This window comes from Gopherus evgoodei, chromosome 12, assembly GCF_007399415.2.
Source record: "Gopherus evgoodei ecotype Sinaloan lineage chromosome 12, rGopEvg1_v1.p, whole genome shotgun sequence".
NCBI classification, from domain to species: domain Eukaryota; kingdom Metazoa; phylum Chordata; order Testudines; family Testudinidae; genus Gopherus; species Gopherus evgoodei.
Window position 1 is genome coordinate 4,814,784 of NC_044333.1, and position 20,186 is coordinate 4,834,969.

The 20,186-nt window shown below is 45.8% G+C and overlaps 2 protein-coding genes across 9 annotated transcripts in view; one reads left to right on the plus strand and one right to left on the minus strand.

Annotated features, from left to right (window-relative positions):
- RANBP10 (RAN binding protein 10) overlaps positions 1 to 5,703 on the minus strand; it is a 164,328-nt gene extending 158,625 nt beyond the window's left edge. The window contains exons 1-2 of one of the 3 annotated variants that reach the window (XM_030581478.1): positions 5,125 to 5,703; positions 3,987 to 4,098 (exon numbers count right to left, since the gene is read on the minus strand). In XM_030581478.1, the coding sequence (XP_030437338.1) occupies positions 3,987 to 4,098; positions 5,125 to 5,329 (317 nt within the window). In that variant the 5' untranslated portion in view covers positions 5,330 to 5,703. The remainder of the gene's footprint in view (positions 1 to 3,986; positions 4,099 to 5,124) is intronic. The other 2 variants (XM_030581477.1, XM_030581476.1) reach the window with 2 other exon arrangements.
- A 711-nt stretch (positions 5,704 to 6,414) lies between these two features.
- The window catches only part of TSNAXIP1 (translin associated factor X interacting protein 1), a 49,225-nt gene continuing 35,453 nt past the window's right edge, over positions 6,415 to 20,186 (plus strand). For 5 of the 6 annotated variants that reach the window (XM_030581468.1, XM_030581471.1, XM_030581470.1 and 2 more), the window contains exons 1-2: positions 6,415 to 6,480; positions 18,533 to 18,623. In XM_030581468.1, the coding sequence (XP_030437328.1) occupies positions 6,425 to 6,480; positions 18,533 to 18,623 (147 nt within the window). In that variant the 5' untranslated portion in view covers positions 6,415 to 6,424. Of the gene's footprint in view, positions 6,481 to 18,532; positions 18,624 to 20,186 lie in introns of those variants that run through there. The other variant, XM_030581474.1, reaches the window with a different exon arrangement.

Sequence of the window (20,186 nt, forward strand, 5' to 3'; positions counted from 1 at the left end):
GACATGGCTGTGTACTTTGTAACATTATTATGATGTGCAGCAGAGAAATGGCTTGTCAAGATCAAGAGCTATGTTCTCGGGAGTCAACCAGCAAGTTTACGTGATTCTGCCATCTCCACATGAGATGGACCTAGTGCACCTTAAGGACAAAACAACTGTGCCTTAGGGTGCAATCACAATATAAATATTTACTACTACTACTAATGCAATCCAAATTGGAATCCCTATCATGGCTGGCAATTTCCTAGAGGGAAAAAACAGTTTAGGACAGGGCGGGTTAAACTGGGAAACTTGGAAAAATAATTGCATCTGTGTCCAGCAAGTTCAGCAAGCACAGAATGAATCTTTTCAAACTTTGTTAGTTTTGATTGGATGTATCCAAAGAGTCCTGAGGCACCTTATAGACTAACAGATGTATTGGAGCATGAGTTTTTGTGGGTGAATACCCACTTCATTGGATACATGCATCCGATGAAGTGGGTATTCACCCACAAAAACTCATGTTCCAATATGTCTGTTAGTCTATAAGGTGCCACAGGACTCTTTGTTGCTTTTACTTATCCAGACTCACACGGCTACCCCTCTGATACTTGACACCAATCAAAACTGAGGACTAGGCTTGGTCCATCAACTACAGAATGCTACATGGCCAGATGGACTTGGACTGGAAGTTTGCAACTCTACATGCTTCTGATTGCTTAATGGATCAAGCCTACAATTCTGCATTAATGGTGTTTTCATGTAATCAAATGTTTTCGACTCCCGTTTACACAATATTGAAAACTGAAATATGAGTCATAACACGTATAAGTTCTTTGAGAAAATGCCAAATCAAAATATACAGACATTTCAATATTCAATACAAATTAGTATTAATCCTAATGCATTTTACTTTTTGATTGTACAATCATAAATTAATCTACAAATCTACTATCTTATGCAACCACAATTTGATTACGTAACTAAAACTAAGTGTAACATTGTGTGCATTAATGGAACAGTTTTTAAAACAGAAAATGCCTCAAATTCGGATTAACTAGTTTTTCACTGGGTGATAACACACACCTCTGGTAAATACCATGCCATCCCTAGACCCAGCAATCTAAGCTGGCAGAAGGCTCCTATGAAGCTCTTTTGATAAACAGTCTCCTGATTTCAATCCTCACTGGTGAAAGCAGCATCCTCCCTAAATGAGAAACCATGCCCATGATTTGATTTTGGTTAGGTTCCTCACTCTCCTTCTCACAATCCCTTACACTGCCTTGTATTCAATGTGTCCTCACACCTGCACAGGGCTCCTGTATTGTACCAATTTCACCCTATATCATTCTCCCCTCTGGACAGCTACATGTGTGTTCACACTTCAGCCAACACAAAATACTTGTACAGCAGGTGGGCATAAATTTTCTCCTGGCTAGCTCATCTACACAAGCCAGGTGATGAGAACCAGATGCAACAGTCACCACGCTTGCTAACCACACAACACTTCATTAGTTTTTCCCCTAACATCCCTAGCAGAATCCCATGTCTCCCAAAACACCCTTTAATTCTGCTCCCAGAAAAATGCTTAATTTAGTGATAAACATACAACAGAGGGCTGGATGGGATTCAAATTAAGTAGACAACACTACTCACTGAACTTCCTCTTGGAGAACACTGTAAAGTGACAATATTCACATTCTGCTTCTAATACCATGGACACAACGTACCACCTCTGCTGTGCTTCCAGCCGTTCCTGCCCTATGCAGCATGACACTGGATTGGAAAATCAATCCAAAGTCAGCCCATAGGAACCTATGTTATTTCAATGGCTAGATTTAATGGGAAGAACAGTTTGATTTTGGCATTCTGCCTCCAGCACCAGGATTTCCCAATCCCACAGCTGTTGCCTGTCACTAACCTGGATGGTGTAATCAGCCTTCAGAAAACAACCTAATCAGGTGGAAATCCAGGGCCAGGACTGATGGTAGAAGATACACAGATCCAACCTACATTCACAAAGGCCTTGTGTTCTTCCCTTTAGATAGCTCTTCTTCTCACTGCACATGGATAGCTTCTGGACATGACGACTGACCTCCTCCCAGAGCTGAATTACTGCTACTCCTTTTCATCCAGCAAATGTAATAGTTGAGACATAAGGTCCAAGCTCTTCCAGAGCTCAGATTTGGAAAGCACCACCCTTTGCTACACTTCCAAACATTGAGGGCTAGAGCCAACATTAGAAGTAGGGTTTGTACCAGAATATTAGTCACTAAGCCAGCCCTGAAGCATCCTCATTTCTCAGTTGGGCCTTTCAGGAGGCTGGCTGGCTTGTGTGAATAAAGCTAGGGAGCGTCTACACTTGAAACACAACAGCAGCACAGAAGCAGTCCTGCACCTGCTCTACTTTAGCACTTCGGTGTAGACATCCCTACAGTGATGGGAGGAGTTCTCCCACTATCCAGAAAGGAGGCAGACAGGTTGTCAAGGCCGATTCCCCACTCTGGCACCTTAAGCGCAGAAGTTGGGGGCCCGCAAGGATTCTAAAAATTAATACTGGCCACTCTAGGCTTGTAAACTCCCAAGGTTACAGCTTCTCTCTGACCTTGGATGGGTAGATGCTGCCACCACCCAAATGCCAAAACAAAAAAACCCTTCTGAGACCCCAGAAGGGCACACTTGGGAATTCTTTCCTGTGGGATATCCTCAAGGTAAATTTTATTAAAAACAAAAGAAACAAAATACATCTGGAACTTAGGCTTTTTGCTAGATCCCAAAAAAAAAAAAAACTATTACAAAAATTAAGCATCAAAATAGCTCTCTCGAGGTTCAGTTTAAAGGTTACTAGCAAAACAAAAACAACTGGGGCTAGCATAGCGGAGCCCACAAGCTGATAAGAAATAAAAGAAATAACCCTAATCATGTCTTCATAGACCTTCCCTGACTGATTTACATATCTGGGGTTTCAGATAAGCAATCTCTAGGTATGAACTGATGGTTTTTCATACCTGGCTTAAAGCTTCCTACATCATAGTCCAGCTCTGTTCCTGCTCTGCATCTCCTCTCCTCTCTCCAGAGAACAACAGACCAACAAAAGGAAAGTTTTTCCCCCAATTTAAAGGAATTTTTCCCTTCCCATTAGATCTTAATCAGGTGCCCCCTCCCTTCCTTTTACCTAAGGGCTTTTTTAACCCTTTACAGGTAAAGAAAGTAGAGAACAGCTTCCAAGAGGGATTTCATAGCTAACTGGCTGGCTGGGTGTCCACAAAAGGGAGCTATCCTCCCTCTCATTTATCACACAGGTCAACAGCAGAATTGTTTCCTTGACCTAGTGCTGTCTAAAACAGGGATTAAGTCGGTTTAACTACATCGCTCACAGGTGTGGATTTTTCACACCTATGAGCAATGTAGTTGGGTCAACCACACTCTAGTGTAGACCAGGCTCTACAAAGTAGCAATTCTCAGTGATTAATGACCCATGTCACTCCCTCATTCACTCACATTCCCCTAATTATTTAGCAAAGCTTCCACATATCTTGATATGAGTGATTCCTTGAAGGGAAATATTTCAGTTTATGGGCTGTCCCCTCCCAGACTTGAGAAACAGAGACAAATTTTCCATTTCCCCTGACGTTAGGTGATACAGGAAACCAGTCCAGCTATCAAGGATGTTGCAATATGTGTTTATTCAGTTCCAGCAGTCTATTAGTTATTCAGACATTACTGAAACAACGGGAACACTATTGAATTTCAAACTGCATTAGAGACTCAGTACTTCTCAAGTTCTCATGATTACCCATACAAAACAGCACAGGGAGCAGCTACATTCCAATATATATTATTGGCTTGCCACCTGTTGACTACACAGACATAACAACTCACCACATATCTGCCTACTATAAATGTCATCTGAGTGACCTCTAACCCTTACAACAAGGGAGACTGAGCAAAACAGAGCTAGTAAACACATATAAAACACTGGAATCAAATTCGAGCAGTGCACTTACCCATCTCTACCTTTACTGACAATCTTCACTTCAAAGTAATAAATGCCACAAGCTGCAGGGATAGGGTGTGTAGCCCTGACTGACGCAGCATCTTTGTGATTTTTCCCATGACCTAGGAAAGAGTTGAATAATGAGTATTTAATGGGTGGAAGGTCCTAGGCCCTTCATTTCACAATAACACCATATGAACAGAGCAAAGGACTTGCAACAGCAAAATTCATTCTGCATCTGAGAAATTAGAAGATGACTCCTTGGTCAGTTAAAAAAAGACAAGCCTGCAGTGCCACCATGTAAAATACCTACAATATGTGCTCCTGCAGCTTTCCCTTTTCCTACCCTCTTAAGGTGCTGAGAAAAAAAGCATATTACCACCCCTGGTTTTGAAATCTCAGCACCCAAAACAAACCAATTATGCAAGATGAAGATGACATCAGTGTTTATTAGGCTAAGGGACGACGGTATGCTCAGCTCTCTCTAGCTATTCTGGAAAGGAGCCTCCATCACAGTGGGGAGGGGAGAAACACGAAATCATGGATCTTAGAGCTCTGAACTTGACTGGTTTCCTGTGAACTCAAGTGGTGGAGGTACCCAGGCGGGAACCCCTTTAGCCAGCATTATAAGGGGGTGGCAGAGAAAACAGGAGACCCTACAGAGGCAGAGCCTTACAGAGGAGAAGCCAGGCCGCCAGCTAAATGACACCGCAAAGTGTTATATAAGGCAGGAGCAGGGGGGTTGGGCTCAGCGCCGCTTTAGCTCTCCCTAGTCCAGGAAAACCCCAGGGACGGCTCAAGCCCCAAACATCCCCCCCAAAAGTGCGAGGGGCAGTTCGGCGTGGTTTGTGGTAGCGACTGAGTTGGGGGGGTGGACACATGATCCCCGAACTACCACCCCTCTGTCCGGCCCGGATCCGCCCCCCCTCAGCGGGGGGCCGCCCGGGCAGGGAGAAGCCCGACTCCAGGTCTGCCCCCCCGGGCCCCTCTTCCCAAAGAGGCGCAGGCTGCGCCCAGGCCCCCGCCCCCCGCAGCGGCCCGGCTGCCCTGGACCAGCCCGGGACCGGCTCCCCCCGGCTCCAGCACCTCGGGCTGCCCCGAGGGCGGCCGGACTCCCAGCCTGGGGCTCCCGGCGCGGCTGCCGGCACCTTTGTAGTGGACGCGCAGGTTGCCCTGCGAGAGGCCGATGTAGTTGTACTTGTCCTTGGGGCTCCAGGAGCGGGGCAGCGGCGTCTCGGCCTGGTTCACGGCCGGGTAGAGGCGGCGCAGGCGCTGGCTCAGCTCCTGCTCCTCGGGCGGGCACGGCAGCCCCGCGTCCCCCCCGTGCAAGCTCCCAGCGCCCGGATCCGCCATCTTGGATTCGCTATTGTGTCACCGGACGGGGAGCGAGGCCCAGCTCCCTCCGCCAGCCAATGGGCTGCGGGCCCGGCCACAATGGGGCCGCGGCCCCGACGGGAATCCGAGTCCGCTCCCCGCCCCTGACAAGCCGCTTCCCGCACGCCTGGACTACAGCTCCCGAGAGGCACCGCGCCAAGGGCCCCGCCCCTGCGCTATGGCGCACTGCACACTGGGAACGAGAGTTCACTCTAGTTGCTGTCCACGTTGGCAAGGCGGCGCAAGGCACTACAAGCCCCAGAAGGCCGCCGGAGAGCCAGGCACGGCGCCGTGTTCAGAACTGTGCTCTGGCAATACCGGTGTGGGGACCCCCATAACGTTCTGTCCCGGGAAACACCCTCCCCCAGGACTTAACCCCTAACGCACACACCAACCCTGGTCCCAAAGGGTAACTACCCCGAGCGTTCTCCCCTACAGCCTGCCCTCCTCCCCGCGTTGCCTAAGGTACCCGCCCTGCATCCTACCGCCCCCGCGCCTTGAGATACCCGCCCTGCATCCTACCGCCCCCCCCGCCTTAAGGTACCCGCCCTGCATCCTACCGCCCCCCCCTTAAGGTACCCGCCCTGCATCCTACCGCCCCCCCTTAAGGTACCCGCCCTGCATCCTACCCCCCTCCGCCTTGCTTGAGGTACCCGTCATGCATCCTACCCCCGCCTTCCCCCGGGTACCCCTGCAGGCTGAACCCCTCCCCCCTTTCCTCAAGTATTCCCCTACAGTCTGCCCCCCGCCCCTCCCAGGGTATCCCCCTACGGCCTCTCCACCCCGCTTTCCCCAAGTACCCCACAGCCCGCCCTCCGCCTTCACCAGAGGATCCCCCTACGCCCCCCTCCAGGTAGCCGTCGCCTTGCCCGGGGCGCACGCTGGCGGGCTAGGTCACCTCGGCGGGGACACCTCAAGCGGGCCCAGCCGCCCCTACCGACACCCCGCCCGCCAAGCTGGGCTCTGTCACGACACGACCCCACTCGCTCGGACGAGCGCGCAGCCCTTTGTCAGGCGGCCGCCGGCCAGCTATGGCAGAGGTGGGGTCCTGGGAGGCGGGCGGGGCTTATCTCCATGGTAACCGTGTCAACAACTCTGCGCCCGGCCATGGCCCTGGCCCCTTCGCCTGGGTAAGGTCGTGGGCGGTGGGAGCCGGGGTCAGCGCCGCGTGCCGGGGAGCCGCTCTCGGCCTGAGGGAGGACACAGCTCCCGCGCGGGCGGGGCGGGGCGGGAGAAGGGCCGCGGTGCTGAGAGCCGCAGTTACTCGGCGCTTTATTTACGCCGCGTCTTCCGCGGGCTTGTTCAAGCAGGGCGCGGCGGAGCGGCCGCTGCGGTGGCGGGCGCGCGGGAGCCGGGCCAGGCTCGCAGACAGTGCTGCTGGCACTCCAAGGAGCCGGCTCTGCGCCGCCTCCACCCGAGAGCCGGTCCAGCCCTACCGCACGTTGGGCGCCCTTGGATTGATACTCCCTAGGGGAAGCCTGCCCCCACTGTTAAATATTGCATGCGCCGTATTGCAAAATTCTGCAAAAATCTGCATATTTTAGTTGTCAATGCAACACGGTATAATCACGTCAGTTTCAGTTATTTGCATAATTTATTTCAAAATACCTGTCGGCAGGAATGTCTGTAAGGATACAGACACAAAACAAGACTCAGGATATGTTTTTTGACAAAGAGATTCCTTACTAGGCATATTAGTCCAGAACTTTGAGTAATAATTCATTCAAACTGCAATACAGAAACCTATTTCTCAAACCTCCCAGAGGCAGTGCAAAGATTTGAGGGTAAAAGGTAAAGGAGGAGCTGAGGGAGAGGGAAGGAGCCTGGAGGTGAACCTGCAGGATTGTCGGGTGCAGGTGGGAGAAATATAGAATGGGGGTTTTTTCAGTGGGGGGAGGGATTGTTTGGGAGTTGGGGAGCCTCCCCCATGCAAACTCTGGTTGACCCCTAGCCTCTCCCATTCAGTCAGGCACATTTGTCCTGCACTCCCCTCCCCCATCTCCATGTGGCCCTGCAACCCCTGCTCCCTTCAGCCCCTGGCTCAATGCTGTCATATCACTAGCTCCTGAGCCTGCACCCCAGTCTGTCCCCCCACTCGTGGGTCTATGAAATACCCCCCAGCAGTCCTATGTGCCCTACTCTGTCCCTCCCATGCAGTGCTGTAACAAGGGCAAGGCGAGTGAGGCACTTGTCTTGGGCGTGCAAAGCGGAGGGGCGCAGCTCTACTGCCCAAGTGTGTGGGGGGGAAATAGCTGCGATTGCTGGCAATTCAGCTGCGGGTCCCCCAGTCAGGGAAGGATCTGCTGCTGAATTGCTGCCACCGCTTCATTCGTTCTTTGGTGGCAATTTGGCGGTGGGTCCTTCCCTCCAAGAGGGACTGAGGGACCCGCTGCTGAATTGCTGCCGACGGGCCTGGCACCAGCCCTTGCCTCGGGCACAAAAATTCTTTGTTAGGGCTCTGCTCCCATGCCTCCTCACTTGGCCCAGCTGTGAGGAACACAGCTGCTGGCTGGCTGCCCTCTCTTCTGGTGCCACAGCAGCTCTTGGTGGGCAAAAGGTGTAACTGCAGCACCTCTCCAGCAGAATCTATATTCTGTGGAGAAAAAAAATCTGCAGGGGGACATGAATTCTGCATGTGCACAGTGGTGCAGAATTCCCCCAGGAGTAAATTTAATATTAACACCACCCTGGGAGGTCTTTCATCCCATATACTGACCAGACTGGCCCTGTTTAGTTTGTGAGATCTGATATTATCACAGATCATGCTGGCTGTGGGCTCCTAATGAAGGACTATTGGTATGCAGATATATTCATAGATTATTAGGGTTGGAAGGGACCTCAAGAGATCATCTAGTTCAACTTCCTGCTCACAGCAGGACCAATCCCCAAATGGCCCCCTCAAGGATTGAATTCACAACCCTGAGTTTAGCAGGCTAATACTCAAACCACTGAGCTATTCCTCCCCTCCCTGTACTTCAGAATGTCTCAGTTTCATGCCATAGGTGATAGGTTTTGTCTTTTCAATGTATAACATGATGTTAGCCACAATTATACACGTTTACAATAAAAAGAACATTCTTTAATATTTTCATTTAACATTTCCATTGTTTATCATTAATTACGTTTACAGAGCCTGAAGATAACATTTTTCTCTCTACCAATCTTTTCCATGTGGTAAGCGTTGCTTTTGCTTTCCCTGAGCCTGGCTTTTTCTGTTTGCTTCCTAGTTTGGAATAAGCCTTATTGGCAGCCTAGTTCTTGCAATTGTTGTAATAGTTAAACGTGGCTGTAAATAGAGGAAGCATTTTGATGTTGTTTCAGCCCTGCATGATCAGTGATCTCTGCTCTCTTAATTTCATTTTGAAACAAAGTGGTCAGTTACGAACAAAACAGGTACTTCGAACCCTGAGGACATTGCCCTACCAGATTCTATTCATATTTGGGCATGTACTGTTATATGACATTAGTAAAGGACCTCAGAAAGAGTTGCTTTCTTCTAATACTGAACAAGGAACTTTATTAAAATTAAGAAAATAGGTTTGGTTGGGTTTTGTGTTTTTGTTTGTTTGTGTTTTTTTGTATAAACAACCAGTAACAAGAAATAATTTTTAACAACAAATTACCCAGATGAGTCACCAGCTTCACGGTTTTGTGACTGAGAACAGTTATGTCCAGTTGATTGATCTGGATTATCAAATCCCAAAGATGTAGACTCTGGTTCAGTAGATTTAGGATTCTTCTGAGTGGAATCCTACCCATTCACTCCAGGCTCCAGCTGTGCTGTGAGTGCTATTGCTATAAGCGAAACATTCATCTGTGTTTGGAATCAGCTGTGTTGGTTATCTGCTGGTGGTTCTTCAGCTTCTTTGTACCTCTGTTAGCCTGAACTATGCAGGATCTTGGGGTGCAGCTTTGTCCATTGATGACTGAAGTTGTCCAATATCTTTCCTAATTCAGTTTTCTTTGGACTGGGTCTCCTTGTTTAAGCTTGGGTAAGTGTTAGGTGCATTCTACTGTTTAAAGGCTAAAGCCTGAGATTTTACATTTGGCATCTCTATCTCAGATCCTTTAAGCAGAGCTACTTGGGATGAAGATTGGCAGTTTTGTTCCAATCTCTTGACCCATAAGCAAATGAGCTGAGCTTACCCACTGTCATCTACTACTAGGGACTTCCCTGGTGCATATTCTGCTATTGGTTTATTATGCTCTTTCTCTGACTCCCCCATCAACTAAAATGTCATCCATATGAACTTCCATTCCCTCCCGGCCTTGGAGAATCTCATTCATTTTCCTCTGGAAAATTGCTGGAATGCTTGTGATGCCAAACAAGAGGTTACAAAAATGATACCTTCCGAACTGCATTATAAAAGTTTTCAGCTTGGATTCTGTTCCACTACCCAGACATCAGCACTAGCCAAAATATTGTTGCACAAACTAATTTGGAGATTATAGTCCCTACAGTGGAGAGAATATACCTTTCCCCTTTTACTGCTTCACTTAGCCTCTTTAGATCTATCCATGGATGTGCCATCATTTCCATAACAGGTTTCACAGGGACCTACCACTCTTAGGGCATGTCTGCACTTACGGCAGAGCGATTGATCCGCTGGGGGTCGATTTATCGTGTCTAGTGAAGATGCAATAAATCAACTGCCGAGCGCTTCCCTGTTGACTCCAGTACTCCACCAGAGCAAGAAACATAGGCTGAGTCGATGGAGGAGTGGCAGCAGTCGACTTACCGCAGTGAAGACACCGTGGTAAGTAGCTCTAAGTACGTCGACTTCAGCTATGAAAATAGCATAACTGAAGTTGCGTAACTTAGACCAACTTAGCTCGCCTTCCCCTCCCCAGTATAGACCACGCCTCAGTTCAGTAATGCCCTAGTGTGCCTTATTCTTCATTCTGTATAGTACTTTGCTTTGGGAAACATTTGGGTGGGCATCCTCTATGCTTTGATGGTGAATGTTTTGGAATATTACCATTTCAAGACACAAGTTCTATGTTTAAGATAAGGGTTCACTTTAGAGACACTATCAAAGAGACCCTTTCTGTTTTTTATTCTGCATTATGGGTGTGACCTTTACATACTATCTATCACCAAGGCTTTGCTCTGATTTGTTAGTGTAGGGTCTCAGGACTTATCTTCATTACCGTGCAAAATTGGTGCTGCGGCACTGATGTAGCGTCTGATGAAGATGCATTACAACGACGGGAAAGCGCTATCCTATCAATGTAATTACTCTGCCTCTTCCACTGACATAGCAGTGTAGACGCTGCTTTAAGTTGATGTAAGTTACGTATCTCAGAGGGGTGTTTTTTTCACACCCCTGAGCAACATAACTTACATTGACTTAAGTGGTAGTGTAGACAAGCCCTCAGTCTGTGCTGTGCTGCTGCTAGATTTTTCCTTTAATAAATAATGTTGTAGCCCCATTTTTAGTGGAATGGTTAAGAATGCCACTTGGGATTTAACTCTCCCTTCTGATTGTAGGTGTCGGCAGGGTTTCAGAGCAGTGCTTAATGCTTGCATCAGGTGTGCTTCAATACATAGGAAAAACAGGATATGATAACCCTTGGAAGATTGGCCAGTTCTGAGTAGATGACTTTGGTCATTTGGCCATCTGCCTTCTTTATACTTAGATTAAAAACCTTTCAGGGCAGGATTCAGCCCTTTGTTATGTTTAGTACAAAGGGGCTTTGACCACAGATTGGAGCCTTTAGAGCAGTGGTTCTCAACCTCTTTACCACTGTGGGCTGCATATGCAGCTCACTGTGTGTTGTGTGGGCTGCAACCATAGTATATATACTACCTGTATGGCCTGGAGGATGTCACATGGGCTGCAGCTGTGTGCTGATTGGACCACAAGCAGCCCATGGGCCACCAGTTGAGAACCACTATTCTAGACACCACCACAGTGCAAATAAATAATAATATAATAAAGAGTGGATGCTAGCTAATCTGTGCAGTTTGGGACATGGATTAATGGGGTGAGATGTTCTGGGAATGAAAAGGGTTTCTTGAAGGTAGTTGGGTCAGGATTGGAATGAGTTTTGACTCATTTAACCTCCTCATTGTTGGAAACTCCCTTAAATCCCACAGATACGCACATTCTCAGTGTAGTTTCCTAAAGCTGAGTGAGGAGGATGTTGTGAAGTCCAAGACCATAACAAGGTTAAAAAAAGAACTAGATACATTCATGGAGGATAGGTCCATCAATGACTATTAGCCAGGATAGGCAGGAATGGTGTCCCTAACCTCTGTTTGCCAGAAGCTGGGAATGAGCAACGGGATGGATCACTTGATGATAACCTGTCTGTTCGTTCCCTCTGGGGCACTGGGCACTGTCAGAAGACAGGATACTGGGCTAGATGGACCCTTGGTCTGACCCAGTAGAGCTATTCTTATGTTCTTATGAGTGTAGTCATCACCATCCTTAGTGTTGCTTTGATATAGTTTTTCATATTTAACTATAATTAGGAAGAGAATTAGACTGAACAGGCTATCTTAGGTTTCATGGGGTTTTTAAATGGCTTCCACGATCCACCTTATGGTTCCATACAACTTGCAACCCTGGTGAACTACTTCTACTTATGTTACAGCAAAGATTTTGCAGTCATAAAATGACCTGATTTTCCACTTTTTATTCCAGGGATTATACTACACAAACAAGGTAATAAACTTTGAATTAAGCTCCATTGTCACAGAAGGAGTTGCTTGATTCATGAGCTATTTATGCACTATTTGTTTGCTTTAATTTACTGTACATTTATAGTTGCAAGTGTGTTTATAAAACTACTGTAGGAATCATTACCCTGGGCTTGAAAAAACATGAGTATTAATATTTTCTAAATTTCCCGAAAAACACAATTGAGAGTGAAACAGATAGGAAACAGCTGCAAGTTTTAATCAGTATTTTGGTAAATGATCCTAGAAAAAAAACTCATAAAAAAATCCCCTGAGTATGAGAACCAAGGCCGTTTACCTCCCTATTTTCATTCTTCATTGCAACAAGATAATTAGAGGGATATCAACCAACTCTAATTATACCAGGATTTTGCAGATACTTATTAGTAAACTCATGAAAAATCTGTCAAGAGTGGTTGAGAGACCCAGGATGCAAGTAACTGCAATTATCATCTGGTAACCCCACTGTCACTGAGAGTGAGAAGGCTTGTTATAAACAGCCCGAGATAACAGCTATAAACAGAAACAGTCTTTAAGATTAGGAAATCAGGGTGGACGGCTAGAGTACAAAGAGCTCCTGACCCATGAATCAATCCATCATACATTCTTCAGCAACAGCCTTTATGGCTTCCCTACATTAACTACAAATCTTATTCCAATAGTTCATTGAAAAGTTAGTTATCAGATACTTCAGGGACGGAGTTCTGCTGAATTAAGGGAGATTATAATGGCACCTAGTGGAGATGACAGGGTTTGTAGGGTGACCACAGAAGCCAGTCTTGCTTAGCATGGTAGATTTAAGATGCAATCCTGAATCCAGACCACCCCAATCAAAAGAAGGCAAAACCCAGCCAGATTACAAAAGCAAGATGAAACCAGACCTGAAGCAAAAGGCCACAAGGGATTCCAGCAGCTGTTCATTAGCTACCTGTCAAGGTATCAATATCAAAGACTTCCAAGTGATGCCTAAGAAAGATGAAGTGTAAATTAAATGTAAAAAAAATTTTAATGCAATATTAGGAAGTAAGTTTTAAATGCACACAAGACAGTAAGTTCCAAACTATAGAACTCATAACAGTTTATTACTTGAAACCATATTTTTGCTGAAACATTTACATTTTAACATAACAGAAATTTTTGAGTTCATATATTTGCTTCTCTCTTCCACCATATATTCTTACCTACTGGTATTTACAAAATATTTATATTAAGTTACATGTGGAGTATCTTACATGCACCCTAGAAGTGACTTGTTATTTTTGCTTGCAGTAAGAAATGCTAGATGTGTGACCAAGTTTGCATATGCCCTGTATTGATTTATGTAACTCTTATGCTGACCTGCTCTTTCTGTTCACTTGCATTTTCTTTGGTATTTAGTTTTATTTACATCCCAAATCAATGTGTGGTTGTTTACTAGCATCAATTTACAGAACTGCAACCTTAGTGGATGATATGAGAAAACTGGACTTTTACATGTAGTAAAAGCAGCCTTCATTAAGTGGAAATTGTGGGTATTGACCTCTTGCCTCTACAGGATCTCTCTGTCTATCGGACAGTGGCTGAGAAGCATCCTGTCTCAAATCAACTAGCCTTTCTTGTAGCTCCAGTTTTGCTAAACATTGCTGTGCTGACATTATAACGAGCAGATTCTACCTTTTGGATCTAACCTTCTGCACTGTAGTCCAGGATACAATTGTTATCACTTGTGGAGAGAATCTAGACACAGCTTTTTCACTTGTGGGTTTCTTTAAATATATTTACATTTCACAGGATATGAAGCATGGGATTTTCCATACCAAACCATGGGCAAACTAGTCTGAGATCCTGCTTCTGTCAGTAGAAGAATAAAACCCAGCATGCACCTGGCCAATAGTCCAGTGGTGCATCTGAGAGAAAAATGCCTTCCTGACACTTGTGGCAGCTAGGTAATAGCAGCAATTCAGTCTGAAGGCCCAACCCTGCAAAAATCTGAGCATGTTCTCCAGAATCCTAAATTCACTTAATTTCTATTGAAGTCACTGGAGATTGTGCATGGTTCAGGCTCATGGTTAGCTACAGGTGTGATTATATGATTTTACATCTCTGGATGGTTAGGATCCATTTTGATTAAATGAAGCAGTAGATGCATTAAAATTGCAGTTCCATTATCTGATTGCTACAAATCCTTAAAGATGCAAGTTATTTCATGTTTTATGACCTGTGATGTACTGGAGATATTCAGAAATGTTTCCAGTAGCACATAGCTGCAGCCTGTGTCTATCTGCCAACGGTTACCTCACCACTTTAACAGTAACGTAGGATTTCGAAATATTGGTGGCCTCTTTTCTTCTTGGCACCTACAAAAGCATTGAGAACAGATTTTCTGAAGCAATTTATTTACTAGACTTTTAGGTTTCTAAAGTGTTCCCAGTCAAAAGTCTTAGGCTGGTTGTACATTTATGAACAACACACACTAGCGTGATGGGCAGTTATCTTAGCAAGCCAGCAGCCTGGCCATTTTCAAGTTTTTGTTGGCATTGTAGCAAAGGAGAGTTTGAAAGGGTGTTTAGAAGGAGGATAATGAGGTAGCTTTGCAGATGTACATCAGCACTCTTCCCAGGTGTGAGGGGTAGCATGAGAGAAAGCACAAAGGTGCTTGTTTGGAAATGTAAAGAGTGAGAGAATGGAGGCTGGCATCCTGATCATTGGGAGTCGACATCTCAGTAGTGAAAGATGATAGGTAGAGTGGGGGTAGGTCACTAGGGGCATTGAAAGTTAAGTAGCTTACTTTTGATGCAGTTGAGAAGGGGGAGCCAGTGGAGGGATTCAGCGAGAGGGGTGACACATAGTGACAGGCTTGGAAAGTGACCTTTGCAACAGCATTCTGAAGGATTGCATAGTTGCATTTGTCAACGCCAGAGAAAAGGTGGCTGCAGTAATGATAAAAGTTTTAGCTGTTTGGATAGATAGGAAAGACTGTATCTTAGAGCTGTTAAGCAGAAAGAATCTGTATGATTTCAACATAATCTGGGTGTAAGGACCTGGAGAGAGAGATGAGTTCAAGATAGGGTGACCAGATGTCCCGATTTTATAGGGACAGTCCCGATTTTTGGGTCTTTTTCTTATATAGGCTCCTATTACCCCCACTTGCTGTCTGGTCACCCTAGTTCAAGATGACTCCTAGATTGCAGTCCTGAGTGACAGATCAGTGCTGTGCCATGTGTGACAAAGTGACAATGCAACTTCATTGAAACATCCAGAAATAACCATAGTTTTGCTGTATCATGGAGTCAAATAGGTGGCAACCCTATTTCCCCAAAAGATGTGAGTGCAGCCATATTTTTATCCCTTGTAAATTCTCGTCATCTGCATTTGTAAGCAACTGGTCTTGGAAGGGGTGCTCCTGGTTACACCCTCTGCATATCCAACCCAGATATCTGTGCTAGTGAATCCAAAAGGTGATTAAGGGGACATAAAATGAAAGCTGCCAAAGAAAATTACGCATTACAACCAAAGGCAGCAGGACGCCAACTCTGAGAGATGAGTGGGTGTTTGGTCAGCAGTGGGCTTTAATTCATTGAATCTTCTCTGTCATAGAATCATAGAATATCAGGGTTGGAAGGGACCTCAAGAGGTCATCTAGTCCAACACCCTGCTCAAAGCAGGACCAGTCCCAGCTAATTCATCTCAGCCAGGGCTTTGTCAAGACTGACCTTAAAAACCTCTAAGGAAGGAGATTCCACCACCACCTCCCTAGGTAACCCATTCCAGTGCCTCATCACCTTCCTGGTGAATTTTTTTTCCTAATATCCAACCTAAACCTCCCCCATTGCAATTTGAGACCATTGCTCCTTGTTCTGTCATCTGGTACCCTGGGGTGAAAGTAACTTAAAGGACTTACTGGTATGCCAGAGTCCTGAGCAGGGGGCGTGGCCTCAACCAGAAGAGGCAGGACCTTTAAATACCCAGGCCCTTTAAATCAAAATTTAAAGGCCCTGGGGCTCCAGCTGTGGCCGGGAGCCCTGGGCCCTTTAAATCACCCCTGGAGCTACCAGCTGCAGAGGCGAGTGATTTAAAGGGACCGGGGCTCTGGCCGCCACTACCGCAGTGGAGCTCCGGGCCCTTTAAAACGCCGCCAGAGCCCTGCCACCACCGCTACCCCTCATTTTATTCTTCTGCAGACTAAATAATCCCAGTCCCCTCAGCCTCTCTCTAGCAATCATGTGCTCCAGCCTCCTAATCATTTTTGTTGCCCTCTACTGGACTCTTTCCAATTTTTCCACATCCTTCTTGTAGTGTGGGGCCCAAAACTGGACACAGTACTCTAGTTGAGGCCTCACCAATGCCGAATAGAGTGGGATGATCACGTCCCTCAATCTGCTGGCAATGCTCCTACTTTTACAGGCCAAAATGCCGTTAGCCTTCTTGGCAACAAGGGCACACTGTTGACTCATATCCAGCTTCTCGTCCACTGTAACCCCCAGGTTCCTTTTCTGCAGAACTGCTGCCTAGCCTCTCAGTCCCTAGTCTGTAACAGTGTCCTTGCTGAATCTCATCATATTTCTTTTGGCCTAATCCTCTAATTTGTCTAGGTCCCTCTGTATCCTATCCCTACCCTCCAGCGTATCTACCAGTCCTACCAGTTTAATGTCGTCTGCAAACTTGCTGAGAGTGCAGTCCATGCAACCCTCCAGGTCATTAATGAAGATATTGAACAAAAACGGCCCCAGGACTGACCCTTTGGGCACTCCGCTTGAAACCGGCTGCCAAGTACCATTGATCACTATCCATTGAGCCCGATGATCTAGCCTACTCTCTATCCACCTTATAGTCCATTCATCCAGCCCATACTTCAACTTGCTGGCAAGAATACTGTGGGAGACTGTATCAAAAACTTTGCTAAAGTCAAGGAATAACACATCCACTGCTTTCCCCTCATCCACAGAGCCAGTTATCTCCTCATAGAAGGCAATTAGGTTAGTCAGGCATGACTTGCCCTGGGTGAATCCATGCTGACTGTTCCTGATCACTTTCCTCTCCTCTAAGTGCTTCAGAATTGATTCCTTGAGGACCTGCTCCATGATTTTTCCAGGGACTGAGGTGAGGCTGACTGGCCTGTAGTTCTCCGGATCCTCCTCCTTCCCTTTTTTTAAAAACGGGCACTACAGTAGCCTTTTTCCAGTCATCCGGGACCTCACCCATTCACCATGAGTTTTCAAAGATAATGGCCAATGGCTCAGCAATCACATCCGCCAACTCCTTTCACACTCTTGGATGCAGTGCACAGAGCCTCATGGACTTGTGCTTGTCCAGCTTTTCTAAATAGTCCTGAACCACTTCTTTCTCCACAGAGGGCTGGTCACCTCCTCCCCATGCTGTGCTGCACAGTGCAGCAGTCTGGGAGCTGACCTTGTTCATGAAGAGAAAGGCAAAAAAAGTATTGAGTCTATTAGCTTTTTCTACCTCTGTCACTAGGTTGCCTCCCTCATTCAGTAAGGGGCCCACACTTTCCTTGACCTTCTTCTAGTTGCTAACATACCTGAAGAAACCCTTCTTGTTACTCTTAACATCCCTTGCTAGCTGCAACTCCAAGTGTGATTTGGCCTTCCTGATGTCACTCCTGCAGCCTGAGCAATATTTTTATACTCCTCCCTGGTCATTTGTCCAATCTTCCACTTCTTGTAAGCTGCTTTTTTGTGTTTAAGATCAGCAAGGATTTCGCTGTTAAGCAAGGCTGGTCGCCTGCCATATTTACTGTTCTTTCTACATATCGGGATGGTTTGTTCCTGCAGCCTCAATAAGGATTCTTTAAAATTCAGCCAGCTCTCCTGGACTCCTTTCCCTGTCATGTTATTCTCCTAGGAGATCCTGCCCATCAGTTCCCTGAGGGAGTCAAAGTCTGCTTTTCTGAAGTCCAGGGTCCATATTCTGCTGCTCTCCTTTCTTCCTTTTGTCAGGATCCTGAACTCAACCATCTCGTGGTCACTGCCTCCCAGGTTCCCATCCATTTTTGCTTCCCCTACTAATTCTTCCCTGTTTGTGAGCAGCAGGTTGAGAAGAGCTCTGCCCCTAGTTGGTTTCTCCAGCACTTGAACCAGGAAAGTGCCCCCTACACTTTTCAAAAACTTCCTGTCAAGTGAAGCAGAGATGGTCAACAGGATTGTATTTCTAATTTACTGTGTCTAGAAGATGGGGACAATAATACTAACCTACTCCAGCCACATGGAACTCTGAAATTATAAGTGCTGAGTATCATTGGTAGCAACAAATGGGGAGATGTGATGTGAAAAATGCATAATGAGTAAGTAACCTTGCCCCTGGATTCTGCCCTCTTCCATTGTTATCATCCCCATCCTATTAGGAGAGCTCACTAAACCACTAGTTTCTCTAGCATATTGGGTTCCAGCTGGTGGTGATGGAATTACATTTCTTTTGTTGCCCAGTGACATTCAGAGTAGTATTTTGGATGTTGTTGCACATTTTTTGAAATGTATGTTTCTTTTCCTGCCATTACACAGGGCACCTAGTCTACCTTCACTTGAGACTTCAAATTACCAAATACAGATTGGTAGTCTGAAACACGTCCTTCCGAAGAAACGAAAGACTCTGGTGAGTGGAAATATACCCACGGAGCACCTAATCTTTGTCGACCTGGGGATACTTTGGCAACTTGCCAGAAGCCCAAGGGCCATGCCAGACACTTATAAAATGAAGCAAATTGCAGCTGCTTTCATCTCTGTGCAAGCCATAGAGACTACAAGTCTCAGCGTGCAATGCTGCAATCCCTGGCTTTTCAGAACAAGAAACAGTATTGCAGGCTGGAGTCTTTGAATAACCATTGGCAGATGTTTGTGCTTCAATTCTCTTCTCCTCTTGGCTGCAGTTTTGTTGAGTATAACTGCAATATGGCAGACAACCAAAGCCAGAATTTGTCCGATGCAGTAAACAAAATTAGACCTGACATCACATGCTATGTGACCATGAGCTAAAAGCTACTTAAAAGAACATCAATTCCTTCAAAAGTGGCAATGATAGTGAGTCAAATAAAACCTTAACCTGGTTGTAGAAATGTATCCCATTAACAGAGCGCAAACTCCAGAAACAACATATTATTGTAGATAACTTGGGAGGGCAGGAGGAAATGAACAAGTCACGCATTGTTTCTTAAAAGAGCAAACACCATGGTGACAGTTTAGTGGCACTCTGTGAATGCGTCAGTTCCTGGTGTGAGCTGTATATCCTACTCATAGCTCAGTAACTCTCAGGGCAAACTGTACTGCTTTGTTCCTACAATTGGGAAGTCATTTTAGCACTTTTCTCACAACACAATATATTTTTAAGTCTCAGTAAATTGGAGTCACAATGCTCCACCAGTACAATTTCCTCACTTTTACTGAGGCCAAAGGGACATTTAAACCATCACAGGATCATGTTTGGCATCCTGAAATTAAAACTTCCCCCAGGGTTAACTCTTTATAAAGTTTCCAGACATAAGGAATTTGTATTAGACAATCAGAACTCCAACTATCTCGTGATAATAGTGAGCATAAAGAGTGGCAAGTCAACTCCTTCAACACTTTTCTCCAAGGAAATCATGATTTATGGAAGTCAGTGTATCGCTGAGAAACCCTGCAAGATGCAGCAGTGGTAAAGTTCTGAAATGGCTGGCAGGCTTTCAGAATTCACCACAGGGATCTGCTTCTTTTTTCAGAGGCAATTCAGTTTGTTTTTTTTAAAGAAAATTCAATTTTATTGGCAATTGATCCTTTTCTTTAGGGCCTGCCTTCATTAGGCAGGTTTCAGAGTAGCAGCCGTGTTAGTCTGTATCCACGAAAAGAACAGGAGTACTTGTGGCACCTTAGAGACTAACAAATTTATTTGAGCGTAAGCTTTCGTGGGCTACAGCCCACTTCACTGGATGCATGTAGTGGAAAATACAGTAGGAAGATATATATATACACAGAGAACATGAAACAATGGGTGTTACCATACACACTGTAAGGAGAGTGATCAGTTAAGGTGAGCTATTATCAGCAGGAGAGAAAAAGAACTGTTTGTAGTGGTAATGAAAATGGCCCATTTCCAGCAATTGACAAGGAGATGTGAGGAACTGGGGGGGTGTTTACTTTGTGTAAAACTATTTCCCCATGCTTATTTCCCCTCCCCCCTTCA